Source organism: Eucalyptus grandis, chromosome 8 (assembly GCF_016545825.1).
Source record: "Eucalyptus grandis isolate ANBG69807.140 chromosome 8, ASM1654582v1, whole genome shotgun sequence".
NCBI lineage: Eukaryota > Viridiplantae > Streptophyta > Magnoliopsida > Myrtales > Myrtaceae > Eucalyptus > Eucalyptus grandis.
In genome coordinates, this window is record NC_052619.1 from 61,764,160 (window position 1) to 61,788,245 (window position 24,086).

At 41.4% G+C, this 24,086-nt stretch overlaps 6 protein-coding genes across 9 annotated transcripts; 2 read left to right on the top strand and 4 right to left on the bottom strand.

Annotated features, from left to right (window-relative positions):
• The first annotated feature begins 2,072 nt into the window (after positions 1-2,072).
• Positions 2,073-5,740, top strand: LOC104415473 (cysteine synthase-like). Of its 2 annotated transcripts, XM_010026769.3 has the most exons (11): positions 2,073-2,347; positions 3,062-3,119; positions 3,227-3,336; positions 3,421-3,478; positions 3,592-3,855; positions 3,970-4,107; positions 4,202-4,253; positions 4,574-4,653; positions 4,763-4,822; positions 4,981-5,061; positions 5,269-5,740. In XM_010026769.3, exons 2-11 carry the CDS (start codon positions 3,081-3,083, stop codon positions 5,356-5,358), a joined length of 972 nt encoding a protein of 323 aa, XP_010025071.2. In that variant the 5' UTR covers positions 2,073-2,347; positions 3,062-3,080; the 3' UTR covers positions 5,359-5,740. The 2 variants fall into 2 exon arrangements, 1 of the variants encoding a protein (XP_010025071.2); XR_005545769.1 differs by lacking the exons at positions 4,981-5,061; positions 5,269-5,740 and having other exon boundaries at positions 4,180-4,253.
• A 1,846-nt stretch (positions 5,741-7,586) lies between these two features.
• LOC104415476 (pre-rRNA-processing protein TSR2 homolog) lies at positions 7,587-10,016 on the top strand. The gene is made up of 4 exons (XM_010026775.3): positions 7,587-7,942; positions 8,050-8,138; positions 8,234-8,347; positions 9,558-10,016. Exons 1-4 carry the CDS (start codon positions 7,612-7,614, stop codon positions 9,765-9,767), a joined length of 744 nt encoding a protein of 247 aa, XP_010025077.1. The 5' UTR covers positions 7,587-7,611; the 3' UTR covers positions 9,768-10,016.
• Positions 10,017-10,830: 814 nt separating this feature from the next.
• On the bottom strand, positions 10,831-12,456 carry LOC104415477 (late embryogenesis abundant protein D-34). Its single transcript, XM_010026776.3, has 3 exons — positions 11,826-12,456; positions 11,397-11,720; positions 10,831-11,256 (listed from the first exon to the last, which is right to left on the bottom strand). Exons 1-3 carry the CDS (start codon positions 12,138-12,140, stop codon positions 11,062-11,064), a joined length of 834 nt encoding a protein of 277 aa, XP_010025078.2. The 5' UTR covers positions 12,141-12,456; the 3' UTR covers positions 10,831-11,061.
• A 167-nt stretch (positions 12,457-12,623) lies between these two features.
• Positions 12,624-17,066, bottom strand: LOC104415478 (probable RNA helicase SDE3). Of its 3 annotated transcripts, none has more exons than XM_018861054.2 (5): positions 16,797-17,066; positions 15,370-16,115; positions 15,112-15,282; positions 13,238-14,692; positions 12,624-13,088 (listed from the first exon to the last, which is right to left on the bottom strand). In XM_018861054.2, exons 2-5 carry the CDS (start codon positions 16,093-16,095, stop codon positions 12,969-12,971), a joined length of 2,472 nt encoding a protein of 823 aa, XP_018716599.2. In that variant the 5' UTR covers positions 16,096-16,115; positions 16,797-17,066; the 3' UTR covers positions 12,624-12,968. The 3 variants fall into 3 exon arrangements, with proteins under 3 accessions (XP_018716599.2, XP_039156910.1, XP_039156909.1); XM_039300976.1 differs by having other exon boundaries at positions 15,370-16,198; XM_039300975.1 differs by having other exon boundaries at positions 15,370-16,127; positions 16,797-17,065.
• A 1,289-nt stretch (positions 17,067-18,355) lies between these two features.
• Positions 18,356-19,516, bottom strand: LOC104415479 (putative defensin-like protein 184). The gene is made up of 2 exons (XM_018860859.2): positions 19,297-19,516; positions 18,356-18,803 (listed from the first exon to the last, which is right to left on the bottom strand). Exons 1-2 carry the CDS (start codon positions 19,346-19,348, stop codon positions 18,631-18,633), a joined length of 225 nt encoding a protein of 74 aa, XP_018716404.1. The 5' UTR covers positions 19,349-19,516; the 3' UTR covers positions 18,356-18,630.
• A 1,740-nt stretch (positions 19,517-21,256) lies between these two features.
• On the bottom strand, positions 21,257-23,667 carry LOC104415480. Its single transcript, XM_010026779.3, has 2 exons — positions 23,181-23,667; positions 21,257-22,421 (listed from the first exon to the last, which is right to left on the bottom strand). The coding sequence occupies exons 1-2, from the start codon at positions 23,501-23,503 to the stop codon at positions 21,773-21,775; spliced, it is 972 nt and encodes a 323-aa protein (XP_010025081.1). The 5' UTR covers positions 23,504-23,667; the 3' UTR covers positions 21,257-21,772.
• Positions 23,668-24,086: the final 419 nt, after the last annotated feature.

Sequence of the window (24,086 nt, forward strand, 5' to 3'; positions counted from 1 at the left end):
AAAAATTTAATAAAATTATTTAAAGATTAAAAGAAAATGATTTGGAATATAAATTTTTTTACCAAACACATTTCTTAGAAATAAATTATCCTCGGAATAGTATAAAAATATCATTTCCGGGAATAGTAAAACAAATCAAAGAATAAAATGGTTATCGGCATTTTATTCTCGAAAATAATTTCTTTTCAGAAATTTTTTCTATTTCTATTAATAATTATATAAAAAAATTTATTTTATATAAAAATATTCCAAAATAGAAAAAAATAGGAATGTGTTTGGTACAACTTTCAAATTTTTGTAACATATAATTTTTTTAATATCTTTATGATTTCTTTTTTTTTTTTTTTTTTTCCTTAAATTTTTATGACATAAAATTTCTTTTAATTTTTTAATAATTTTTTCAAAGTTTTCTTTTTATTTTTATTTTTTTCCCCTCTCTTCTTGCTTTTACGATGGTCGAACTCTCTCGCCGATTCAGTAGTCACTCTGTGTGGGACAAAGAGAGAGAGATGGAGATGGATGAGTTGGTCAGAATTTTGGCTCTGAGTGTGTGGCTGTGGTTTTCAGGGACCCATTGGGCGGTCAAAGGCGAGAAGCATCGGAAGGGCGTTTCTTGCGAACAGGGGACTCGCGAAGATGCGTGATGGTAATGCTGTAGTTCGCAAAGGTTGCTTTTTTGGCTGATTCACCACGAGGACGAGAGAAAATGTTTGAAGATAAAAAAAAGTGGGAAAGAGCATGGAAATGAGGGATTTTCCATTCCAAACTTCTCCGGGTATACCTGATCATTTCAAATGGTTCTAGATGGATGTCTGCAAGCAGTCAACTTCCTTCTCTATGACAATCCTTAGGTTGATTAACCTACACCATGGATAAAGTCAGATTCCGAGTAGTAGGAGTATGGAACACTACTTATGTTGCTTGTGGGTTCAATGAACTTGCTCTTGGAATCTTCTTGTTTCTTCTTGGGAGCAGAGGCTCTTGTTCTAAGCTGGTTTTTAGTCAGTGGGCAGCCCAGACGACAGACTGATGAGTGAGTGAAAATCTTGAGTTGACGAAGACAGTGACTTCATCTTAACGAATGCTAAGTCAATGCTGCTCAGCGTAACGGAAACGCTACTTATGTTGCTTGCGGGTTCAGTGAACTTGCTCTAGGAGCCTTCTTGTTTCTTCTTGGGAGCAGAGGCTCTTGTTCTTAGCTGGTTGTTATTTAGTGGGCAGCCCAGATGCCAGGCTGATGAGTGAGTGAAAATCGTGAATTGACGGAAACAGTGACCTTATCTTAACGAATTCTAGGCCCTGTTTGTTTGTAACACATTTTTTTTTTTGTTTCAGAGAACAAAAAAAAGAACAAAAACGAATTTATTTGCGTTTTTGTTCTAAATCTATTTTGTTGTTCTTGAGAATAAATTTGGAACATAAACAAAAACAAGTAAACTTGTTTATTATTTTTGGAATACTCCTGAGAAACAATTTTTCTTCCTTTTATTTTTTTCTTCTCTTTCTTTTCTTATTCTTTTTTCTTTGGCTAGTCGCCGGCCTTGACCTCGCCGGAGCGTCGCCGGCCCCCGGCGAGGCCGAGCGTCACTAGCCCCTGGCAAGACTTGGCCTCACCGGTGGCTAGTGACGCTCGGCCTCGCTCGGGGCCAACGAGCCTCACCGTGGCTAGGTGAGGTGCCAGTCATGGCCAAGACCGACAACCGGCCAAAAAAAGAAAAAAAAAATAAAATATAAATATTAAAAAAGTAAAATAAACAAAAAAATTATATAAATTTACCAAACGTATTTCGTTTTCTTTATTTAAGAAATAAATTTATCAAATGCATTTCTCTGTTAAAAAATCGTTCCAATAAAAAAAAATAGATTCCAAACGCACCTAAGTCAATGCTGCTCACGTTGTGTGTGTGTGTGTGAGAGAGAGATTCATAGCCTTTTGACTATTATATTATAGGCGGTCGGCTCGGCCCCAATAAGAAAAAGAAGTGGAAGATGGTGGTGACCAAGCTTCGAAATCTGTAAATGAATCCTTGGATCAAGTCTTTAAAAGTTCTCCCCTGAAAATGACCATCCGGGGGAACCACTCCCCACAAGCCATTTACAGGCAAGTGAGGGGTAGTATGGGATAAAGGTTGACGTCCTTTTTCTTTAACTGGACAAGCAAGTTTTAGTTTGTCTTCTCGAACTCTACGACCTTTGCGTGCTCCAGTTTCCTCCTCCTCGTCACTGTCTGCCTTATCTTCCTTATTGGGTTCAATCCAGTCTCCTCTATTTAAACTCGCATTGCTCGAATAGCTTTCCTCTGCAGACCGATTGGCGAGGCATACTGCGTTTTCTGATAAGTAGTCTGGTGAGTTTGTTAATAAAACAGCGAATTGCAATGTTTTGATTGCTGCTGCTTTCGTTGCTCCTGCTCTTTTTTATGGGTGCCCATTGAAGTTTGCGAGAGTTTCTGGAGCTTTCTTCACATTTGTTCTTTTGAAAAAAAAAAAAAAAATTAGGGCGAAACATATGGGTGTTGACCAAAGTCCTGCTGAGCTTATGTCGAAACCTGATCTCTCGAGATGTTGGCGCTCTGTTGCTAGACACGAAGGATGAAAAGATTATACAATCAGAAAAAGAAGTGAGGCTTGCCGTGTAGTTAGTTGCTTCAGAAAGTCTTTTAATTTCTCAAATGCTCACTCGAAATAGGTGTAGATATTCTCCTAGAGGATGTGAAAGTCAGGGAATTGTGTGTTTTCACTGCTCTTTCATCGAAGTTGACAGTTGATGAATTTCGTCCATGCCTTTTTTCCCCCTTTCACGCCTATGATTGAGCTGATTTAAGTGTTCCGATTGTTGCTGCAAGTTGGCTTCATTCGATATCATTTGCTTGCCCTTCGTGCTGGAGTGATGTCGTTTAGTAGACGCATGGCCTTGGCTACTCTTTTGTGGAATAAGCAATACATAGAATGCGAAATGCATTGATGGAATTACAAACAAGATCAGTCCCTTGGTTGTCGCTTCTCAATTGACTTTCAATTGGAAGACTTATCTCGCAATTTATTTCCTTGTTGGCTTCTAGATTGTTACGAAAACACGACATGGAGGGACAGTGTGCTATCAAGAGAGACGTCACCGAGGTAAACTCTCTATCGATGCCATTTTCCCAATGTCGTTATGATTCTCTCACAAAGTTCCTGTCGGTCGTGTGCTATCCAATTGACGTGTTTCTCATTGTATTGTGCAGTTAATAGGCAATACTCCAATGGTTTATCTCAATAATGTTGTAGAAGGCTGTGTTGCTCGCATTGCTGCGAAGCTTGAGAATATGGAGCCTTGTTCTAGCGTTAAAGATAGGCAAGCAACAATTATCCCTCTGTTACTGCTGGCTTGCATTTATTAGCACACTCTGATAGATATTCATCAATACAATTTATGCAGGATCGCACTTAGCATGATCCAAGATGCTGAGGAAAAAGGCCTGATAACTCCAGGAAAGGTGAATTACATGGGTCTAAAAGCGCTATTCTGAACATTTATACGGTCACTGTTGCCTATGTTTAACCTTCTGATTTGGGAAAATGGTTTTTGATGAATGTATGGCGATTGAAGACCGTCCTTATCGAAGTCACCAGCGGTAACACCGGCATTGGTTTGGCTTTTATTGCTGCCCTTAAGGGCTACAAGCTAATCCTTGTCATGCCAGCTTCATATAGTATTGAGAGAAGAATTCTAATGCGAGCTTTTGGAGCTGAGGTATATATCACAGATCCGGCCAAGGGATTAGATGGGGTCCTTCAAAAGGCTGAGGAGATCCAGAACAGGACACTGAATAGTCACTTCTTCCGACAGTTTGAGAATCCTGCAAATCCAAAGGTTCTTTAATTTAATTGTTGATTTTCTTCTGTCGGATTCTTTTAATTTATCTGTATACGCATTTATGTCCACAATTTGAAGGATTGAAGAGTTGGTTTGCGATGTTGTCTGTAGATTCATTATGAAACTACTGGCCCAGAAATATGGAAGGACTCGGGAGGAAAGGTGGATGCCTTCGTTTCAGGAATAGGGACGGGAGGCACAGTAACTGGCGTGGGCAAATTCCTCAAGGAAAGAAACCCAGAAATCAAGGTCAGCTCGAATTCCAATCTTGTATTCCGTTAGTTTCAGAGAGATAAATGACCACTGAATATATGTCTTTAGATGCTCTCTCATTTACGTCCAGGTGTATGGCGTCGAGCCAGTTGAAAGTGCAGTCCTGAATGGTGGAAATCCAGGTGAGTGCATGGATTTATCTTCTCCCCTCTCTGACTTGTCTTTGCTGTCGTTGGAACCCTGTGCAGTGCAACTTTGGATATCAGTGGGTTAGGAGCGAGTTCTATCCTTTTCCTTCTTGTTTTTGCGGGGCGGGGTGGGTGACTGTTATATCCTCAATAGCGATGGTAGAATGGGCAAAAAGCATGAAGAAATGGTATTGTGCTACGTAGGAGACAAATTTTACCTTTTCTTTTTATCCTCCTGTCCAGATCTATGCTACTGACATTTTGATATGTCAACTCTTTTTGGTCCATTACTTGATGTCTGAAACATGTCGTAGGCAAGCACTTGATACAAGGAATTGGTGCTGGTTTCATCCCACCAGTTTTGGACGTCGGCTTGCTTGACGAAGTCCTCCAAGTAAGTTTCCAACATTAGGCTGAAAATTTGGTTAGACTATCTGCCTTGACCGTCAAGTTGAGGATACTTTCCTTAACTGATTTAATTACACTACATTTTGTGGCTCCAGATATCAAGTGAGGAAGCTATTGAGACTGCTAAGCTTCTTGCCCTGAAAGAGGGTCTACTGGTACTGACTTTTATCTGTCATAACCCGTCTTCTTTTTCCAGATGCATGAAGTGGTCCGTCAGGAGAAAATTTCAGACCATATTGCTGTCACGGCCCTTATATACTAACTGTCTTTTGCATTCTCACCTTTCGCAATCTTCCACTTTGTCTTTGCATAGGTAGGGATCTCTTCAGGGGCTGCAGCTGCAGCTGCAATAAAGTTGGGAATGCGGCCAGAATTTGCAGGAAAACTGATCGTTGTAAGCATCAACTTCTTTGCATTTTGTTCATCTGCAATGCCTTAAGCTAAAAAGAGATTCAATTACTTCTTCCTTGATGATTCGGTGTTTGTCTTTGATCCGACACTTTGCTTTCTTACTAATTCCCACCTTCAACTTCCGCATGCACAGTGTTCCCTCTCATGCCATTATTCTGGCCCTGACTTTCTCCCTCTGCTCTCCTTCCAGGTTGTTTTCCCTAGTTTCGGAGAGCGTTATCTTTCGACCGCCCTTTTCGATTCAATCAGGGATGAGGCTCAAAACATGACTTTTGATTAGAGTGACAACTGCCACAACTCGGTCCAAAGTTAGTGTGGAAATAAACAGGTCGCCTATTCATGGAGATCTCAACTTGTCTACTAAAATGTCAACTACTGGTTTTCACATGTCGATGCTGTTCTGAGCACATTACGACGACTCCGACTCACTCCCAGGAATGACTTGCTTTTGTTTGAAATTCAGCATGTTAAGATGTTTGCTGGAACTTATTTGTCAATGATACACTATATGATCTTTTCCTCTCTCTTGCAGTCCAAGGGACTTTAGCATCTGAATAAAATGTCTGTAATTTCCTACGTACGTTGTTTGATTCCATGCTTCGGTCCTGTTCTATTTTCGAATTTTCAATGCTGTGATACCAGAAGAACTCCTACAGATGAAACCCGAGCTTCTGATTCGGTGCGCTGTGCTGTGCTGTGCTTCATAATCATTTTTCGGGTACCAAACTACCTTATATTGATCTTACAAGCAACTTAGCATATATTCTACGAGGGAAGCTTAGGGGCTGTTTGTTTAAATTTGTTTCTGTTCCTGGGAACAATTTTTGAACAAACACGCCCTTAGTTTTATCAGCAGAGACTGATAAAGCACATTGGCAAAGGCAGGTGTGAACTTGTTTTGCATATAATCCGGTGGCTGAACTCAGACTTTCCAAGTTGCTTAAGATTCATGAAGATCAAGATCGTGAAGGAGATGAATATTGATCGATTCTCTATATATACAAAGTTCACCGATACGGTAATTATCTTTTATTATAGAGAATTGGGAATTCCTATTTGCATATCTAATATAAGAAGTTGTGCTATCGCGAAGCATTTACAATTTTTCGTTAAACCTAAAAAAAAAAAAAAAAAAAAAAAAACACTCGGGCATATTAATTTCATGTCAATTCATATTATTTTAGAAGTCACTCAAATGGGAGCAGGTAATTTAGAATTATTGGGAAACTTAATGAGAAAGGGTTTGGTAAATCATTCCGATAATCAATTTCCGAATAATCAATCTTATACATATAGCTTATTAATACATCGATTTTGGCAGAATATTTGAATAAACAATTTACCAACAATTGCTTAAATTTACTGACCTTTATTGTAACTTGCCACATTTTAGGAAATCAAAAAAAGAAAAAAAAAAGTCGCCAGATTTTAGGAAAAATTCGAAATAAGGGTCTGAAGTATTCTCGTTTTCTCAAATAAGGACTAGAAGTTAATTTTGTTTCAAATAAGGATCTCAAGTAGCTAAATTGTCTCAAATAAAGGCCTTTGGATGACTAATGACTATTATGATGATCAGAGAAAGGGTATTTTGATAAAATAAAATAAAATTGTAACCATATTATTTTTTCTTTTTCTTTTTTCCTCTTCTCTCCCCCGACCATCACTGTTGATGGTCAACGAAGGTTGCCCACCTCAAGCGAGGGCTCGCCGAATCTAGCGAGGGTCACCCATCGGGCGAAGTTCGCCCGAGTGATATTTGGTGAGGGCAATCCTTGCTAGATCTATCGAGGAGTGCCATTACTCAACGTTAGTGAGGGTTGGCCTCGCCTGAGTCTGACAACCTCCGTCATGGCCGGTGGAGGGAAGGGGAAAAAAAGAAAGAAAAGGGAAATAAACATAAATAAAAAAATTAAAAGGTGAGAATAACCTTTGATCTAAGAGGTTAGCCCTCTTTTGAAATTGATAATACAGTTACTTTAGGCCCTCATTTGAAACAAGTTTCACTCCAGGCTATTATTTGAGATGATTTGACCACTTTAAATACTTATTTGAAACGAGATTCACTTTAAGCCTTTATTTAAGGAAAATAAAGCATTTTAAGCTCTTATTTAGAAATTTTCCTAGATTTTATTTCTTAAAAAGAAAATTATTCAAAAATTGCTTTGCATTAAGAACATAAATGGATAATGACACAAACAGTTTCTAAACTTCGACCCAATGTATAATTTGATCCCTCAACTTTTAATTCGATCAATGCGATCTTTGAACTTTAGACAAATAAGTAATGTAGTTCTTGAATTTTTAATTTGTTTAATGTAATTACATGTATCAAAGTTTAGGTTGCACATTGGTTTAAAGTTCAAATACTATATTAAATAAATTAAAACCTTATATATCAAATTGTATATTGAATTAAAATTCAAGTACGGTTCGCTCGTGCCATTATCCCGAACATAAACTTGTGAGAGGCCTAAAAACCGAACGAGGCCTCCGAAGCCGAACCGGGTTCGCTCCGGTTCTGATCTCGTTCCCCATGGCGGCGCGCACCGATCGGCTCGGCTCTCGAAACTCCGCCTTTCCTCTTCGTCGCGCCGCGCTCGCCGCTCTCTACAAACCCTCGGCAGCCCCTCTCCAGCGTCGAGAGCGAGAGAGACAGAGAGATATGGAGACGGAACCTCCGACGCCGCCGCCGCGGCAGCTGCCGGAGCCGGCGGTGCCGATCTTCAGGGAAGGCGTGGCGCTGACGCTCTCCCGGTGGTCGGCCCTCCAGATGGCGGTCGACAACGAGTGGGGCGGCCGGAACTCGCGGCAGAGGGCCGACGAGCTCGGCCACGACATCTTCACCTGGTTCACGCAATCGAAAGGTAACGACATCGCCCCGATTACGCCGGAGGTTTTTCGAATAGTTCGCAGCGCGTTTCGTTTTGCTGAACGCTGTAATTTTTTTTTTTTCTTTTTTTGATCCGACTAGAACCGCTTTACATCGACGATTTGGAAGATCTTCTGTACGAAGCCATGATTGCCCTGAACACCGTGGCCGAAGACGGCAGCGTCGAGGAGGTATGCGGCTAAGCGACCTCGCGGCATCCGTTGTCGGTTTGAGCTGATGAAACGATGTCGTCGTTGTGCTGAGTCTCTGCGTTACTGCTCTGCAGGTGGCGGAGAAGTTGGTGATTATGCATGAAGAATGCCTGGAAGGGAACTTCGCGGCTGTTGAGAAGCTGAGGGAGGCTGCTTTGAAGAGAGTGGCGCCGGCGCATGTCAAGCAGGTAATTCTTGTGGGAAGCTTTGCCTGGATGGTGTAGGCTCCTTGTTTTTCTCGTTTGAGGCGATCGGTGATTGCTTGATGATGTGAGTATTGTATCTGTTGGAAAAAAATTGAAGAAATTAGGTTATCATTGTCGATAGCACCTTGGAAAGGAAGTGATGAGACTGTTATTCCGAAGCGTAAAGCTGCCTTTTCAGCAATGCACATGTATAATTACAAAGCCGTTGGGACAATTGATCTAGGAAAACAGCGAGTAAAGTTACCGCATGGTGAATTTTGCTTCGGTCAGACCATAAAGAGGATGAACGAAACAGATGGATCTTGTGCAATAATTTTACTTTCTCTTATGGCCACCTTCATCTTTTGCAAGGGAATTGTGCACATCTTCATACTTGGCATCTTGCTCTGGGCGGAACTTTTTCGTTCACTATAAGTTTGGGGGAAAAAAAAAATTTCTTGTGAGGCATGGTCACTGGTGTAGCTGTGATCACATTGAGTTTCTGCTGAGTGTGCTAGCAAGTCGAGTCGTCTACAATCCTGTCTTGGTTGAGACTGGAGACATGCTTAATGCAACTTTATTTGGTTTCTGCTTGCTTGTCTTTAATTTTCAAGTGGGAAGCATATTAAAGGAGATAGTGAGGAGGAGCTACAGTAGGGCCGTCTACGTATTATTGCGATGCTAAGATTCTTTTGGGTGGCGTTCCCTGCATTTCAGTTTTTCCCCCTTCTCTGTTGTTGATGCTAGGAATCCACTTTCTTTGTTTTGAGATCTTGACCTGGGGAATTTCTTCTTATATCACCATTCCATATACTTCGGTCTTTTTAGCATGATATGTAAATCCGGGTGTCTTCAAGATGAAGTTCTCATTGAAGGTTTGACATTTTAAGACTATGCAACTGATATTCCAATTCATAATAAGGGTTGCTGATGCTTCTCTCAGGGCTGGCTATACATGAAATTTATCTTATCATGTACAGCTTATTAACTAGGAATACACTCAACAAGGGGATTTGTCGATTATATTCTGGGAAACATCTTCTGCATGATCTCCCTGTGAATTGCATGCGGCACCAGAAGTATTTTGTGTGAATTGCATCTGCGTATTGACGGAGACATTTATCTTGCATTGGAGACAACTGCATACATCAAAACTGCGAGAGTTGTTTTGCAAGTCACGAAGCCTCCTTGACGCAACTTAATGTCTATGTAGGTCGTTGAAGGAGAAGAAGAGGAAGACAGTGATAGTGATAGTGAAGACATGACTGTGGATGATTCACCATACATGGTGGTGGATGCACCGAAATCTCAGCCGAGCCCGACTCCGGCCAACAAAGCCAGAGATGAGGGGCGGCCAACTCAGGCGGCTGATGCAGATGGATGGACAGTGGTCAGTTCAAGAAAAAGTAAGGGTAAAAAGTAGTGTACACGACCAAACTTGTGTAAGGCTCTGCGAGTATGTATGGCGTAGTTTGTTGTTACTTCCCTTCTTGCCAAGTTCAAAAGTGATTGTTGAGAGTCGATAATTTTTTGCTACTTCTCTTCTTGCCAAGTTCGAAAGTGATCCTTGAGAGTTGATATTTTCTTATCATCGTCGGAGATTGTATCGGCAGAAACGAAATTTTTTTATGTTGTTTTGATTACATAACATAAAAATGAGATCTACCCGGGAGCTCTCTCTCTCTCTCTCATTCATTTTTGCTGATTATCTCAGTCTTCTCCCCCTTCTCAGTGACAGTTACTGGGATGTATAAACGGTGGAGGAGGAGGAGATGAGCATTAACTTCCATCTTCCATCAATGTAAATGTAACATTATAGCTAGGGGTGTGCAGCCAAATCAGTTTTACCTGGAAACTGGACTGGATCGCCTAAAAACAAGTTCGGGAACAGGTTTTAGAATTTTTAGAATCGGTTGAAATTAGTCCATGAACCAGGCACCTTGTATCGGAATTGATTTTATAAGCTAAAATGTCAAAATCCTAACTTTTTTCCCTCAAATTCTAACCTCCATACTTCGGCCTTTGTCTTTCCTTAGAACTCTTTACTAGTTTTTTCTCTTCCCCTACATTTTTTTGGATAAATTGAGAATTTTTGGATAAATTGAGCATGGGGTTTTATAATTTATATTTTATGTTACGAATTTTTTTGTTGTTTATAATCAAACGTGACTACATATTTATCTTATTGATTCTTATTTTGATAGATAGGGATTTTTGTTATTTATCTTATACTGTGAACCATTTTATTGTTCATAATTTCATATGATTTTATCATAGAATATGAGCCAAAAAAATGAAAAAAAAAAAAAAAATCTTGAATGGACCAGAAACCGGACTAAAAAAACCAAATAGGTTGCAGAAACCAATTTCAAACAAATAGAGTAGGATTCATGATCTAAAAATTGGGAATAAATTATATTATGGTATTTCAGCTCTAGAGCCTACCTACCTTCCCTTAAATCAATCATGTCCAATTATAGCTTTGTCATTGATCCATGGATTGAACAGTGCACCACATGTTTTCGAAAAGAGAGATTATGCTTTAACCGGACCGTGTGAACCGGTTCTGATACTGAAGGAAACAAGGTACATAGTCTGCCAGTTTCAGGCAGTTTTAGGAAAGAACAGAGCTGTTCTCTTTTACATTTTGGACATCCATATGTCAGGGATTCATACTAGTAGACCTTAACCTGTATATCGGATAGGAGATTCATGAACTATATGTCAGGGACTTTATCTTTCTCATTCCGGTCCTTGTTGCTGAAATTGAGCCGGGCTGCTGCCGCCACTGTTGCTGAAACCCCCGCGGGATGCGTGGTCAGGAATGGGTCGTTCCTTATCTCAGCAACCGTGACTCCTTCCACATCTGCACGCGTCACCGGCTTATCCGAAGGCAGCTTCGACGAAGCGCCCTGTACAGAACGGTCAGCATTTCGTTACCCTGAGTCATTGCGTTTCTAGGCGACGTACGTCTCTTGCAACATCTATGCCAGAATGCCAAATTCTAAACCGAAATGCTGAAAACTACGAAGAGTAATGTCGGATCGATTACCCATAAAACATCAGCCATTTTTGTCTTCTCCTCGGGCCGGGTCGTCCTGGCATTGAGAGTCGCAGCCGACTGAGCGGCGGCTGCTACTCCCCCGGGAGCTATGGTGGTGCGGCCCGTCGCTCTCACTTCTGCAGCTTGTATAGCAGCTGCATCACTCCGCTCCACCGGCTTGTCTCCGATTGTTAGGGCGGTGGCTTCCAGAGCTTCTCCAATCGTGATTGGGCCGCCGCCAATGCCATCATCATCACCGCTCGGTTTGTTTTTGTTTTCAGGCACGACGGGACCAGACACCAGAGGAGCCCGCTGCGAGTATTGTCCTAGGACCTGTGGTAAGAAGCCACAACAAGCAAACGATATCTCACAAATTAGTTCGTGTACCGAACGATAGTTAGGATAATACTAACCGGACTTTTCACTTGAAAACCATACCTGTCCCCCAATGGACTCGGTGATCACGTGGCCGCCTCCGAAGGCGGCCACGTTCACTCCCTGCTCCGCCACTATCTCGTTCATGCTATCGTGCCCGACCACGCCGGCATCCTCGTTCTGCGTGGCCGCCGACTGCATCACCGATGCGGCCGCGCCCTTCTGGACCTGGCCAAGCATCAGGTTCTCCGCCGTCTGCATCAGAGCGGCGTCGTTGGGCGCCACCGGCTTGCCGGCGAGCTCGCCCTCGACGGAGGCGAACACGTCGCCGTATTTCACGGGCTCTTGAGCCCTCCTGCGCGGCTGTTCTTGGCTCATTGCGGAGGTGAATGCAGGCCGTGGATCTGAGGGACTCGAGGAGGACCGGGGGATAATTTATCAGCAGTTCGTTCGTTCATTTTTGCTATTTATCTTTTGGGGCACTCGGCGAAGCCTTGAGGTGGCCTTAAGGAAGGGATGCAAAACGTGCAACAGATGGCGTTTGGAAGAGAAACGGTGACATGCAGCGATCACGTATGCAAGAGATAACAATTACCGAGGCAAAAAGAAAACAATCTTTTTATCACATCATATGAATTTGGATTAATACTATAAAAAATCTTAAATTGATACACGTAATAAATTTACCCCAAATTAATGACACATTTACTTCCGTCAAATTACTAAACTAAATGATACATTACAATTGATCAAATCAAAACTAATGAACGATAAATTTATCATAAATATATCAATTTAGACTTTTCTACTCTCAAGAAATTAATTTTAGATAATTTTGCGATATTAACCCATTCGGAGACATTTTCACATGAAAGTTTGCTAACCTTAACTGTATCCTAAGAGTCAGATCAGGAAAAACAACAGCACCAGAGAACAGACACAACCTTCCAACCGCTAAGTGCGGAAACTAGACCATGCTTCCATCATCCATGGTCTGGGGCCAAACCGGCAGCAACAACACAAAAGATGAACTTCTTGTTTAACCGGTCAGAAGCATATGGACAGACGTTATTAACACGGTACAAAGCGAAAATGCAGAAAAACCAGCTCCAGACATCTCGAAAGTTCAGCTTCATCAGTTGACATGATTAGTCTTCAGGAATTATCCCCAAGAGATCTCTACAGGTCCCTGAAGTATGAGAGTTGTTAGGTTTCTCCCCCGATGAAAGACTCCTCCTCCTCGTCATCCGGTCCTTCGGGGAGAGGACAGCCTTGGTAGGAATTATTGTCGACGCAATACTGCAAAAGCTTTTCCCAGTAAGGGTCCTAGATAAAGCAAAGAATCGAGGTCAGTCATGAACATTGGTCATGCGCAAAGTGTCCGCCCTTTTTGCGGTGATAAGTTGTCAGTACAAGCAATACACAGTGCATAACCTTCAAAGATTCGAGATCCGATATGGATCAAGTGCAGTTACCTTGCTAACAATGTGAGGGTTCCCGATGATGACAAGCAGAGACCGAGCACGGGTTACTGCAACGTTGAATCTCCTCGGGTTGCTTAAGAATCCGAGACAATGAGCTCTGTCAAACTCGGTATGCTTCAATGTCGATCGGACAGTGGAGACAATGATGACCTCTCTCTCTTGTCCCTGAAACTGTTCAACACTTCCCACCTTGACGCCCAACATATCGTACGTTTCGAGTACCTTTCTGATTTTCACCACTTGCTGCTGATACGGTGTTATTACCCCAATGTCGGCTTCGCTCATACTCGAACTGTCTCTCAACTTCTGGATGAAATCAACGACTTTACTTGCTTCAATTCGATTGAACCATGATGGGTTATTACCCTCTCTCTCATCACAGCCTTGAATGCCAATAAATAGAATGGGGAACTCCTTGTTTGGAAGCAGATCGGAAGATGGGATTGCAGAACAGGAGTTTTCCTTACATGCTAACAATTTCCCTTCATAGAAGAGATTTGAAGGAAGATCTAAAATGGCAGGGTGGCACCGATAGTTTCTCACCAGTTTTGTCACAAACCCGATGTCCTCATTCAGATAGTTTTCGTGTTCAAAGAGCCTCTCTAGGAAAGATTTTCCCAATCCACGAGCCTCTGCATCTTTGGACTGTATAACGGGGCCAAGTTGCTTTGGGTCTCCGGCTAGTACAACCACCGTCTCCTTCCCACAAAGGTTGGCGACAGGAACCATGCATTCAGGCTCCGAAGCTTGCCCGGCCTCATCCAGAAAAATATGGGAAAAGTGACCCCTTTCTATGCCTTCTGCACGAAGGAGGGATGAGCTCGTATATGTAGATATGATGACCCTATAGCGCATCAAAGCCTCAAGAGGAGGACATCTGAAGACAGACTCCACAAAATAGCAGTAGCGGATGTGTTCTGCCTGAAGATCGTGGTAAGGACGACTGGTAGCATTGAGCCTGAAAATCTCACTCTCTTTGACTTGGGCAACCTCATTTGTGATTAGTTTTTCAAGTATATGATCTGCAGCACTGTTGGAAGCAGCACAAATAAGAACCCTTGACCTACTCCGCGTTTTGTATACCTGTAAAATCGCTTCGACCAATGTCATTGTTTTACCGGTTCCTGGAGGCCCGAAAATCACATAGGGAGGAGCACCTTTGCAACCAAGAATCATCTGAATGCAACGCATTTGCTCCTCGTTCAAATTAGATGTAAAAGGCACAAAGGGTGATGTTTCGATCAACGTTCTGCCATTTGAAACTGTTGGAAACAGAATTTCATTTCCTAACCGCTCCGCAGCTTCAATGGCCTGATACAACCGCCTCATGTTTACCCGATTACAAGCAAATTGAACACTGTAAAAGTTTTTGTTATAATGACGCTCATGAAATTCATCCGCAAATCTTAAAAGCACTTCATCAGCTTCCACACGTTGAATGCAGCCCTGAACAGTGCTCAATCAATCAGTAATTTTCAATGAACATGTAAGTCACTTAATAGTGAGGTTATCAGTCAAGGAGAGTAATTTCAACTAAAGATATAGCAATAAAAGGCACAATAGCATTGATTCTCTCCGGAACTTGTAACATCAACAGCTAATCAGGTTTTATACTTCAACAGCTTTTAAGGAAAAATCTTCAAGGTGCGAAAAGAAGATAGAGCATCTATTTTCTCTTTCCTGAGCACTAGGAAAATTCAAAGCCCCCACAGAGTAATTATTTGTGATCACACCTCCACCTCTTCCCCTGTGAGGTGAATTTTCATCCTCCAGCAAAAGCACACAGCATGCAATATAAATGAAAAATGCACAAAAATTTAATGCATAGGTGGTTTGAAAGATACCATACAAGATGGTCAACGAACCTCGTAAGGAATAGTATGAGCCGTGACTTCATAAGCAAGCTTCACCCGGACAATATCGCCTTGTAAAAGTGAAGGCCTCTTCTCAGCAAGCCCAGGAACCACCAAAGTTAGAAGACGAGCACCCTTCCTCGTCATTTGGACACACTCCATGTTATGGCGCCTCATTTCTTTCTGAGATGAAAAAATAGGAGTGCCAAGGTTATTTAGATCACAAGAATAAAGAATCCTTAATCAATGCTTCTTAAGTATTATTGTTACCTCCAAGTTTAGCTCTTCGATGATAACTAATGCATTGAAGTAAGCTGAGTAGTTCTCAGTAGTCAATCCTTCATCAAGAACATCAGGGACCTGGTTATTCATAAACAACTCCCTGAAATTCTTCGGGATGGGGTACTCCTGAAGTACACGAGACCTAGATCTTTGGGTTTTTTCCCTCCCATAACGGTACGGAACCGCAAACTCACAGTTTTCCATGGTAAATTGTTTTCTTCTTGGAACTCTTATGTATGACCTGTTTGGAGCCAGAGACTGAGAGATCTTATCCTCAGCCAATAAGAAGACTACGCGTTCAATCCTAGCATCCTCCACATCAAAATGGACGATGGCTTGCTGCAAGCCCATATCGTTCGGCTTGCAGGATAACCAAATTTTTAGAGTCTGATGTGGATGCAATACTCTATCCTCCAATTCAGAACCTTGACGAAATGATCGAACATATCTTTCGTCTGAATTGAGAGATGGCGGTTCCATCAGAGACAACGCAAACGAGTTCGGAGGATTTGATGAGAAAATCCTGATCCCCCAAAGTTCCACCTGGTCACTGCTGGTATTCTGTATAGTAATCAAACATTTGGAAGTTTCTCCTATGAGAACATGCCGAGGCTTCTCATCTATAAAAGGAAATGGAGCCGAAATAAGCACCGGTCCTTCTTCATCTGGTTCATAATCACTTGAACATTGGTTATAATCTCCGATAGTTCCCATTGGCGACCAAACTTTTGACCCTACAAGAGATTCTGATCACACGCCAAGAATGGTAAGCGAGCATTTTACCAAGTACGGCAGCTCCAGCTACAACTTTTTTGCCCTTTCAAATTAAAATTTTATATTCAACCCCGGAAAGATATAACAATTAAACAGGTATGCCCACGATTTCGAGCTTCAGAAACTACTTTTCATGACGGATAGAAACATATCCAGCGTGATCAGTTCATAAATGCAGATGCCAAAGATTACAGAAACACAACTAATAAACGATAAGTCGTTTACTCAATGAACAAGATCAACTAAATGAATCTTTAATGCCGGCACGCATGCGCCTAATCTAGTGCCATGCCCACACTCCACAGTACCAAATCAGAATTCAAACACCAACATCAAAACCATTTGGATTTAGACCTTCCAAGCATTCGAATGTGGGGTTATGTATTTGCTAATCGACTGCTCCCTTGACACAAAGAAAGCCCAGAATCACTGTAAGTCCACGCTCCAAAAAGGACCCTTTAAAGCCATCTAAGTGATGGTTTGTGCCCTCCAGCTACTATGTTGTTCGGTACATTCAAAAGGCAAATTACAAAGAATCAACCAGAACTGCATGTCCAACGTTGAAACGCAAACTAAACCTAAGAAATCCGTATAAAAAATCAAACTTTAATGGACAAAACAAGAAAACAACGAGAACCCACCTTTGATCAGACAAAATGGAGGCCTCAAGAAGGGACTTTTTTCAGGGTGTTGTCGAGACGAAGACAGTGAAGTGCGGATTGATCACTAAAAATCTGAGCTTTTTAACGAGGAAAAGAGAGGTAGCAACCTCTTGGAGAAGGCAGAAACAGTGGAAGCAAGTCAATCACGGTCAATGGTCTTTAGTAATTCTCTCTCTCTCTCTCTCTCTCTCTCTCTACACTCTCCCTCCTCGTTTTGTCAATTGCCTTGCTCTTTAACCGGACGAAGACAAACAACTGAGTACGGAGGAGGAATTCGTAAGGGCCTTATGGATGAATCATTTCATTTCATTGCAACTTCATTCGACGGAACGTTAAAACGGTGGAAAACCAAAAATTCTCTGATAGGCCGAGGCCCGACAGTGGCCAGCTGTCGCCACATCAGCTCTGGTGGGGCCCATCGCATGCATAAATGGCGGGATATGATTGTCGAATGGAATGCAAAGGAGATCGCGTAAGGCTTTTCTAAACCAATGAATCTAGTCTGTCCGAGATAAATCTAATGAAAACATTTTATTTAGTCGTTTATAACCAGTTGCGATAATTTATAGTAAAGTAAATCTTGCTTAGATAGTATGACAATAAAGGATTTACGAATAAAGAAATGAAATCTCGATTCCTCCACCTTCCTAAGTTGCCTTCCTCCTTAAGTACTTTTATTTGCATATTACTTTAGGACCTCTTTGGTAACTTGTAAATAATGCTTGATTTTATTCTTTTATTCCTCGAAATAAAAACAAAACAAAACAAAAAAAATAGGAATCCGTGTGGTAATATTTTTGTTTCTAGAAAAAAAAAAAAAAAAAAAAAAAAAAGGTTCTCCTTTGCTCTCAAGAGCAACTTTAGGATTGAGCCTAAATTATTTTCCCTTTTTAAAAAAAATGTTTTCTTTCCTTTTCTTTTTCTCTTCTTCCTCCTCTAATTGATTGCTAACCACAGCAATGGTCGCTGATCAACCAGATGAGGTTGCTAGCTCTTGTCTAGTGGATCGCCAGTTGACTAGAGGAAGAAGAAGAGAAGGAAAAAGAATTTTCGTTTTAAAAAAGAAAAATTTAATAAAATTATTTAAAAATTAAAAGAAATTATAAGTCACAAAAAAATTTAAGAATCATACCAAACACATTTCTATTTCATGAATAGAAATTTTAGAAAGTTACCAAATGCCTTCAAATGCCCATGAACTCGTCTAAGGAACAAAATTAGAAAAAAACTACTTTTGAGCAAAAAAAAAAAAAAAAATCGAAAATAGAATGGTTATCAAACATATCCTCGATTTAATTCTCGCTTTATATACGTTTGCTCTTTCCATCCTTCTTTGTCCCTCCAAAATCTTAATTAAGTTCTCTGTGAAAAGAGTTAATGTGTTAGTTTGCTCACTTTAATGCATAACAATTGATAAATAATCCATATATTTAGAAGATTATTCATAATTTTGTTGATTTTTCTTCTTATGATTACGTCTGTTTGAGTGCCTTTCATAGATTATTTACCGATAGTGTTATTAAATATAGAATTCAACGTGCCATAACAACTAGATTATTTCATTTCCATATAATTGTACAGGCTAGCGTCACTGCTAGTCTCCACTTTGTCCTTCACGAGACATTACATGTTACAACACAACTACTTGAAACTTGGAAGAAATTCATCGTTCCTACGTTTTATCCCTAAGTGGGTGAACAAGACACATAAACAAGATGGTAACGAAGCATTTCAGGACCTGAGAAGTTGGAAACACACCAACCCTTCTACTTATACACAGGTGATAGTAGTTCTGTCTATTACAGATTGGAAATCAGCACTTGTAAGCACAGAAACATTGCTTCGGAACAGGCGGCGCAGTGTACAGATCACACATGCCTCGTCCATTGAACTGGTTCTTGCAATCCTGCCAGCATTTGTCGCCGCCTTTGCAGGTCCAAACTTTGTGGCAATCTTTTGCTTCCGCTAAGGGAACCCTTTTCTCATCTGTTGGCATTAAACAGTTCAGATCATTAGAGAAAGCCCATTTTATGTACAGTAGTTACACGTTAAAAGAACTCGCGCTTTTGATTGTGAGAACTTTTTCTCCAAAACAGTTAAGATCTTTTCATTGATACTGCTGTTAATTCAAGAGCAGGCTTCCTATCACTGCTTATGAACAGGAAGGATAGAACTCAAAAGAAGATTAGCTCTCTGATATCGGAAAAAGTATTGATCTCATCTTCTGTTTGCTGCTGAAAGACAGCACCTTCCATTCTGCACAAGTGTACATAATTTACCTGCAAAAATATACTGATGCTTTCCCCTATATTTGCAGATCTCATGCATAAAGTTACTAAGACGGCAGTAATCTAAAAGCTAAAGTTGTCATCTTTCTTGCACGGAGTAATGCAAGAAGTAGATACATGGTCATATATCAAGTACAAGGAAGCATCAAACAATCTGGCCCAAAGTTTTGGCGAATGGTAAAAGTTAGTACCGCAAGAGAGGATGAGCAAGAGGAGGAAGCACAAAGTGAAGTATTTAGCCATTCCTGCTAATGCTGAGAGATGCCGAACTTTGAAACACTTTTGAGGAACACACTTGTTGTACACTTTTTAAGGACACACCTTCTGTTGTACTTCTTAGAGGAGATTGTGCCATTATATACTGTCATTCTAGCAATGGAACGTGCTTGAAGAGCAAGCTTTTTTTTAGTGGAGTATGACATGGATATGGATAATCTGCCTGTGTGCATTATTGGTTCTTTATTCTACAAAGCACAGAATACTACACTAGTGAAGGCGATAGTGGATGATCGAGTAATGGCTACTAACCCAGAAAAGCATTCTAGAATTGGAGATGTTTAATGTTTAAATGAAAATGGAGACAGGGCAAACCGCATCTTCTGATCTAGGTGTGAATTTTTTACAAGTCCCAGTGCGAATAGGCTAAGCATGCATCCGCTTTAAAGAGTTTTGCTCCTTTAACAGAATTTATCAACCTAGTTCTATGATGAAAGCATCATGACATAGTCAGGATTCGTAACTAATGACTTTTGCTGTGACCAATAGATGGTTTCTTTCGGATGGAATGAAGTTTTACCCGATTGAGGAAATAGGAGTGCGTGGAAGAAAGAAGCAATACTTAATGCTCGTTGATGCACAATAGGCATTTAAAGTAAGATAGCATTATTGATCCTGCTGATTCTTGATATGAAATTGGCTTTAGTTCATCATAATTACTCTTAAGTAATATCTTCTTAGTACTCTCATGGATCTACTGGACAGACAACAGGGACCAGCCTTTGGTGAGTAGATTTCTAGTTCTCTTGCGAACTGCAGAGGCAAACGAGCTTTCCAGTAGGTAGGGAGGGAGCTAAGCGAGATTTTCAGAGAGAGAGATAGATAACGGAGAAAAGCATTCTAAATTCGGAGATGTTTAACGTTTAAATGAAAATGGAGACAGGGCGAATCGCATCTTCTGATCTAAGTGTGAATCTTCCACGAGTCCCATCGCGAATAGGCTAAGCATGCATCCGCTTTAAGGAGTTTGGCTGCTTTAAGAGAGTTTATCAACCTAGTTCTATGACAAAATCATCATGACATAATCAGAGTTCGCAACTAACGAACTTTGCTGTGTCTAATCGATGGTTTCTTTCGGATGGAATAAAGTTTTACCCTATTAAGGAAATAGGAGTGCATGGAAGAAAGAAGCAACGCTTAATGCCCACCTATGGATCATAGGCGTTAAAAGTAAGACGGCATTATAAATCCTGCTGATTCTTGACATGAAATTGGCTTCAGTTCATCATAATTACTCTAACCAATATCTTCTTGGAAAAAAGTTAACCAGTACTCTCATGGATCTACTGCACAGAAAACAGGGACCAGCCTTTGGTGGGTAGATTTCTCGTTCTCTTGCGAACTGCAGAGGTAAGCAAGATCTTCAGGAGAGAGAGAGAGAGAGAGAGAGAAAGAGAGAGATCTGATCTTACAATGGTCTCGAATTCATAAAAGAGGAAATTCAGATGCACAGCCTGATCCGCTGACTGCAAAAAGGAAGTCATATTCCTGGTTCCATATAGAGATTGAATCAGGGGATATGGAGATGTACCTAACTGTATGCTGGCAGGTACTCGTGCAATGTTCTTTTAGATAACAAAAATACGGAGGATGGTCACATTGAAAGGAGTTAGAAAATGTTTCGTAGGCTACAAGATACAAGCCTAGATAATACGATCCAGACTATATGTTCTCAATTCTTGCAACCCGAAAATGTAAAAGAAATAGACAAATGACATGATTCAATATTCTGATTCAACCAACTGGCATATACTAAAGATGCCTCAATGGCTCACTGATCATAAGAGCCTGAAACTCAGTGACATGTTTAAACCACAATGAATTAGGATCTAAAGGTCTCATTGGTGGATAGGAGAAATATGCCACATATATAAATGACAAAATCTGCATCTCATTCATCTTCATAAACTCTATCAACTTCCATTGTGACATAGAGAGATGGAATAGAAAGACATAAAATTGAAACTACAAAGCAGAATTCTGTAACTCTTTTCACATGAGACGGAAACTACAGCACATGAGGAATCTAAAGAATTCATAGCTGGACAGCATACATGTGTGGCAGATTAATGAAATGATAAATCAGCATCCGATACATCGTGTGACAGCCTGACAGATTCCATCAACTTCCTTCCAGTGTAACGTCAAATATCAGAGAGAAAGATACAAAGAATTGAAACTACAGGGCACGATCAAATTTATGGTACAAATCCCTCAACTGTCAAGCTCCAAAAGCTGTTCCCTTCTGAACTCTTTGTACATCATCCGCCAGATGGTGAAGCCTCTCCCAGGATCTTTCAAAGAGCAATCCAGCAATACCCTGCAAAAATGGGTGGATGCTGCATGCTTCATTCTTCCTTCGAATGTTCTACAGTCCCAATATTCTATGCCTTAAACCTTTTTGAACTCAAACCAAATCTCATAGTGGTTAAAGAGCAAGCTGTCATGCGTGTGCTTGCCAACATACTCAAGCCCTAAGCTTTTGAGCCTTCTTGTACACTCCTCACCTCCCAATCGTGAGCAAAACTTTATGTTGTGCGAAACAAATATGCGTCCTTCATGAGGTTTCAACTTGCCCACCAATCTCTCCAGTCCAACCCATACAAGCTTATCAGGCATGTGCAGGAACACAGCACTAGCATATATCAGATCATATGTACTTCCCGAACCAAACTTGGTGAAGTCCATATCCTCGCCCCGCACAATCAAAGGGCGTTTATACAAAAGACCACGTGAGGGAAGCTCGTATCTGAATGCAGCCATTAAAGAAAGCTCATCCCTCTCTAGGCAATGAAAATGATCAGGATCTAAGTAACTAATGAAATGCAAGCCAACTCGGAGTGTCCCACATCCAATCTCAAGAACACGTGAGCCAGGTTTAAGGTGCACAGCCTCCGCGAGAAATTCAAACACATCTCGACCCCCTGCCCAAGGCTCACCATAGTAGCTATGGTGCTCTTCAACGAGAAGCTCCCCAGGACAGGGAAAGGCAGTATGGTTGCTTGAATCTGGCTCTTCATAATGGGATATGCCCTTGAATCTGGATATAAGAAGACACTGGTTATATCTTTGAAAGCACAATCATACAAATCAAAGAAGATGCATTGTAACATAACAACCAGGTGCTTTACCAAAAAAAAAACATAACAACCAGGTGCAAGAGATTACTAAGTGAAAAAATGCGTACTTACACTATAATGGGTATCCTAATGGTACGCGACATACTCCGTGGAGATGACAATCTACTTCAAAGTTTCAGATAAAAACTCATCTAATCTCTCATCAAGTTTATCACAAATCAACAACAAGTACTGAACAATCTACAATACATCAATCTCTGTTCAAGATCGAGCATCAAGGAAGAATATACAGTCAAAATGGAGCCAAAGCATAAAGAATAAGCAACCAAATGCAACAGAAGACAGGCTCCCGACATAATTCTACAAATCTCAGCAAAAGGTGGTACCCAGATTCATTCACATAAACTAAAGGCTGCCAATTTGAGATGCGAAATGATGACACGAGCCAACACTACATCTGCAGCTCCAAACACTACATCTGCAGCTCCAAAATAATCGCTGAGAGAGTCGTCATACCCGACATGACACCGCGCACCATCGTTCGAACTCAGCGCGACATACCCGTGCATCAGAAAAATCAAATTTTGACCATAAGGGTCGAGACTTCAGTCACTCTAGCTACGAGACGGTAGCACGGAACATGAATTGCCACCCGCATTGACACGAACAATCACTCAGCACACTGCAACAGCAACAGTAGAGAAGAGAAGCAAATTTACTGGTTAAGATCTTCGAGCTGTTGAGCTCGGGTGCGAGGATTGATCCCCTTCCGGAGCACGTTGTCCTGCATGTGCAGCCCGTTCGCCCGGATCTGATCCTTCACCCACTCGATATCCGTCTCCGTCGGCTTGATCCTGCCCCCAATCCCGCCTCCTCCGCCGCCGCCGCCGCCGCCGTCGCCGCCGGACACGGCGGCGGGGTAGGGGCCGGGGCAGGAGCAGGAGGAGAGGGAGAAGAAGAGGAAGAAGAGGAAGACGGCGGCGCCGAGGACGGAGAGCACGAGGACGGGGACGGTGACGACCACGCCTCGCTGGGGAGCCATGGATGCGAGCTCGGCGCGCTGGTTTGGGAGATTTTTTCTAGGGCTTTCGCCGTCCGCGATCCGATTTGGGGGTTTTGAATCGAATCGAAGTGGTGACGAACTGCTCCGTTCGTGTTTTTTGGGGGACTAACGTTGTTGTTCGTCTCTTCCTTATTTTCGACGAAAAATACAATTTTCGGTGGAGTCGTATTGTGGGTTAAATTCGTTTCTGTTCTTTTTTTTTTCAGTTTGACCACCGGATTATATTTTCCTTTTCATATTGGTCCTTTCGCTGAGGAAGACTTTATGGGCCATGCTAACATGATGATAACATTGCAAAGTGAGGTAATTACTTTTCTCGAAAAGGCCCATTCGACCGCGAAAATAGAGCAAAAAGAAAATCCAACGGGTGATGTTTGGGTCCTCGCTAGACTCGGGCAAACAATCCTAGCTTTTACTTGAAACGTACCCACATGTGGAAAGACATAAAGAGAGACAGGATGGCTCCATCATTGCTGAAGATTTGGGGGCGAGAAACCCATGAATTTAAGCAAAGTTATGACACTTGCCAATGATTCTCGTCGTCGCATCCGAAGTGGGGAGA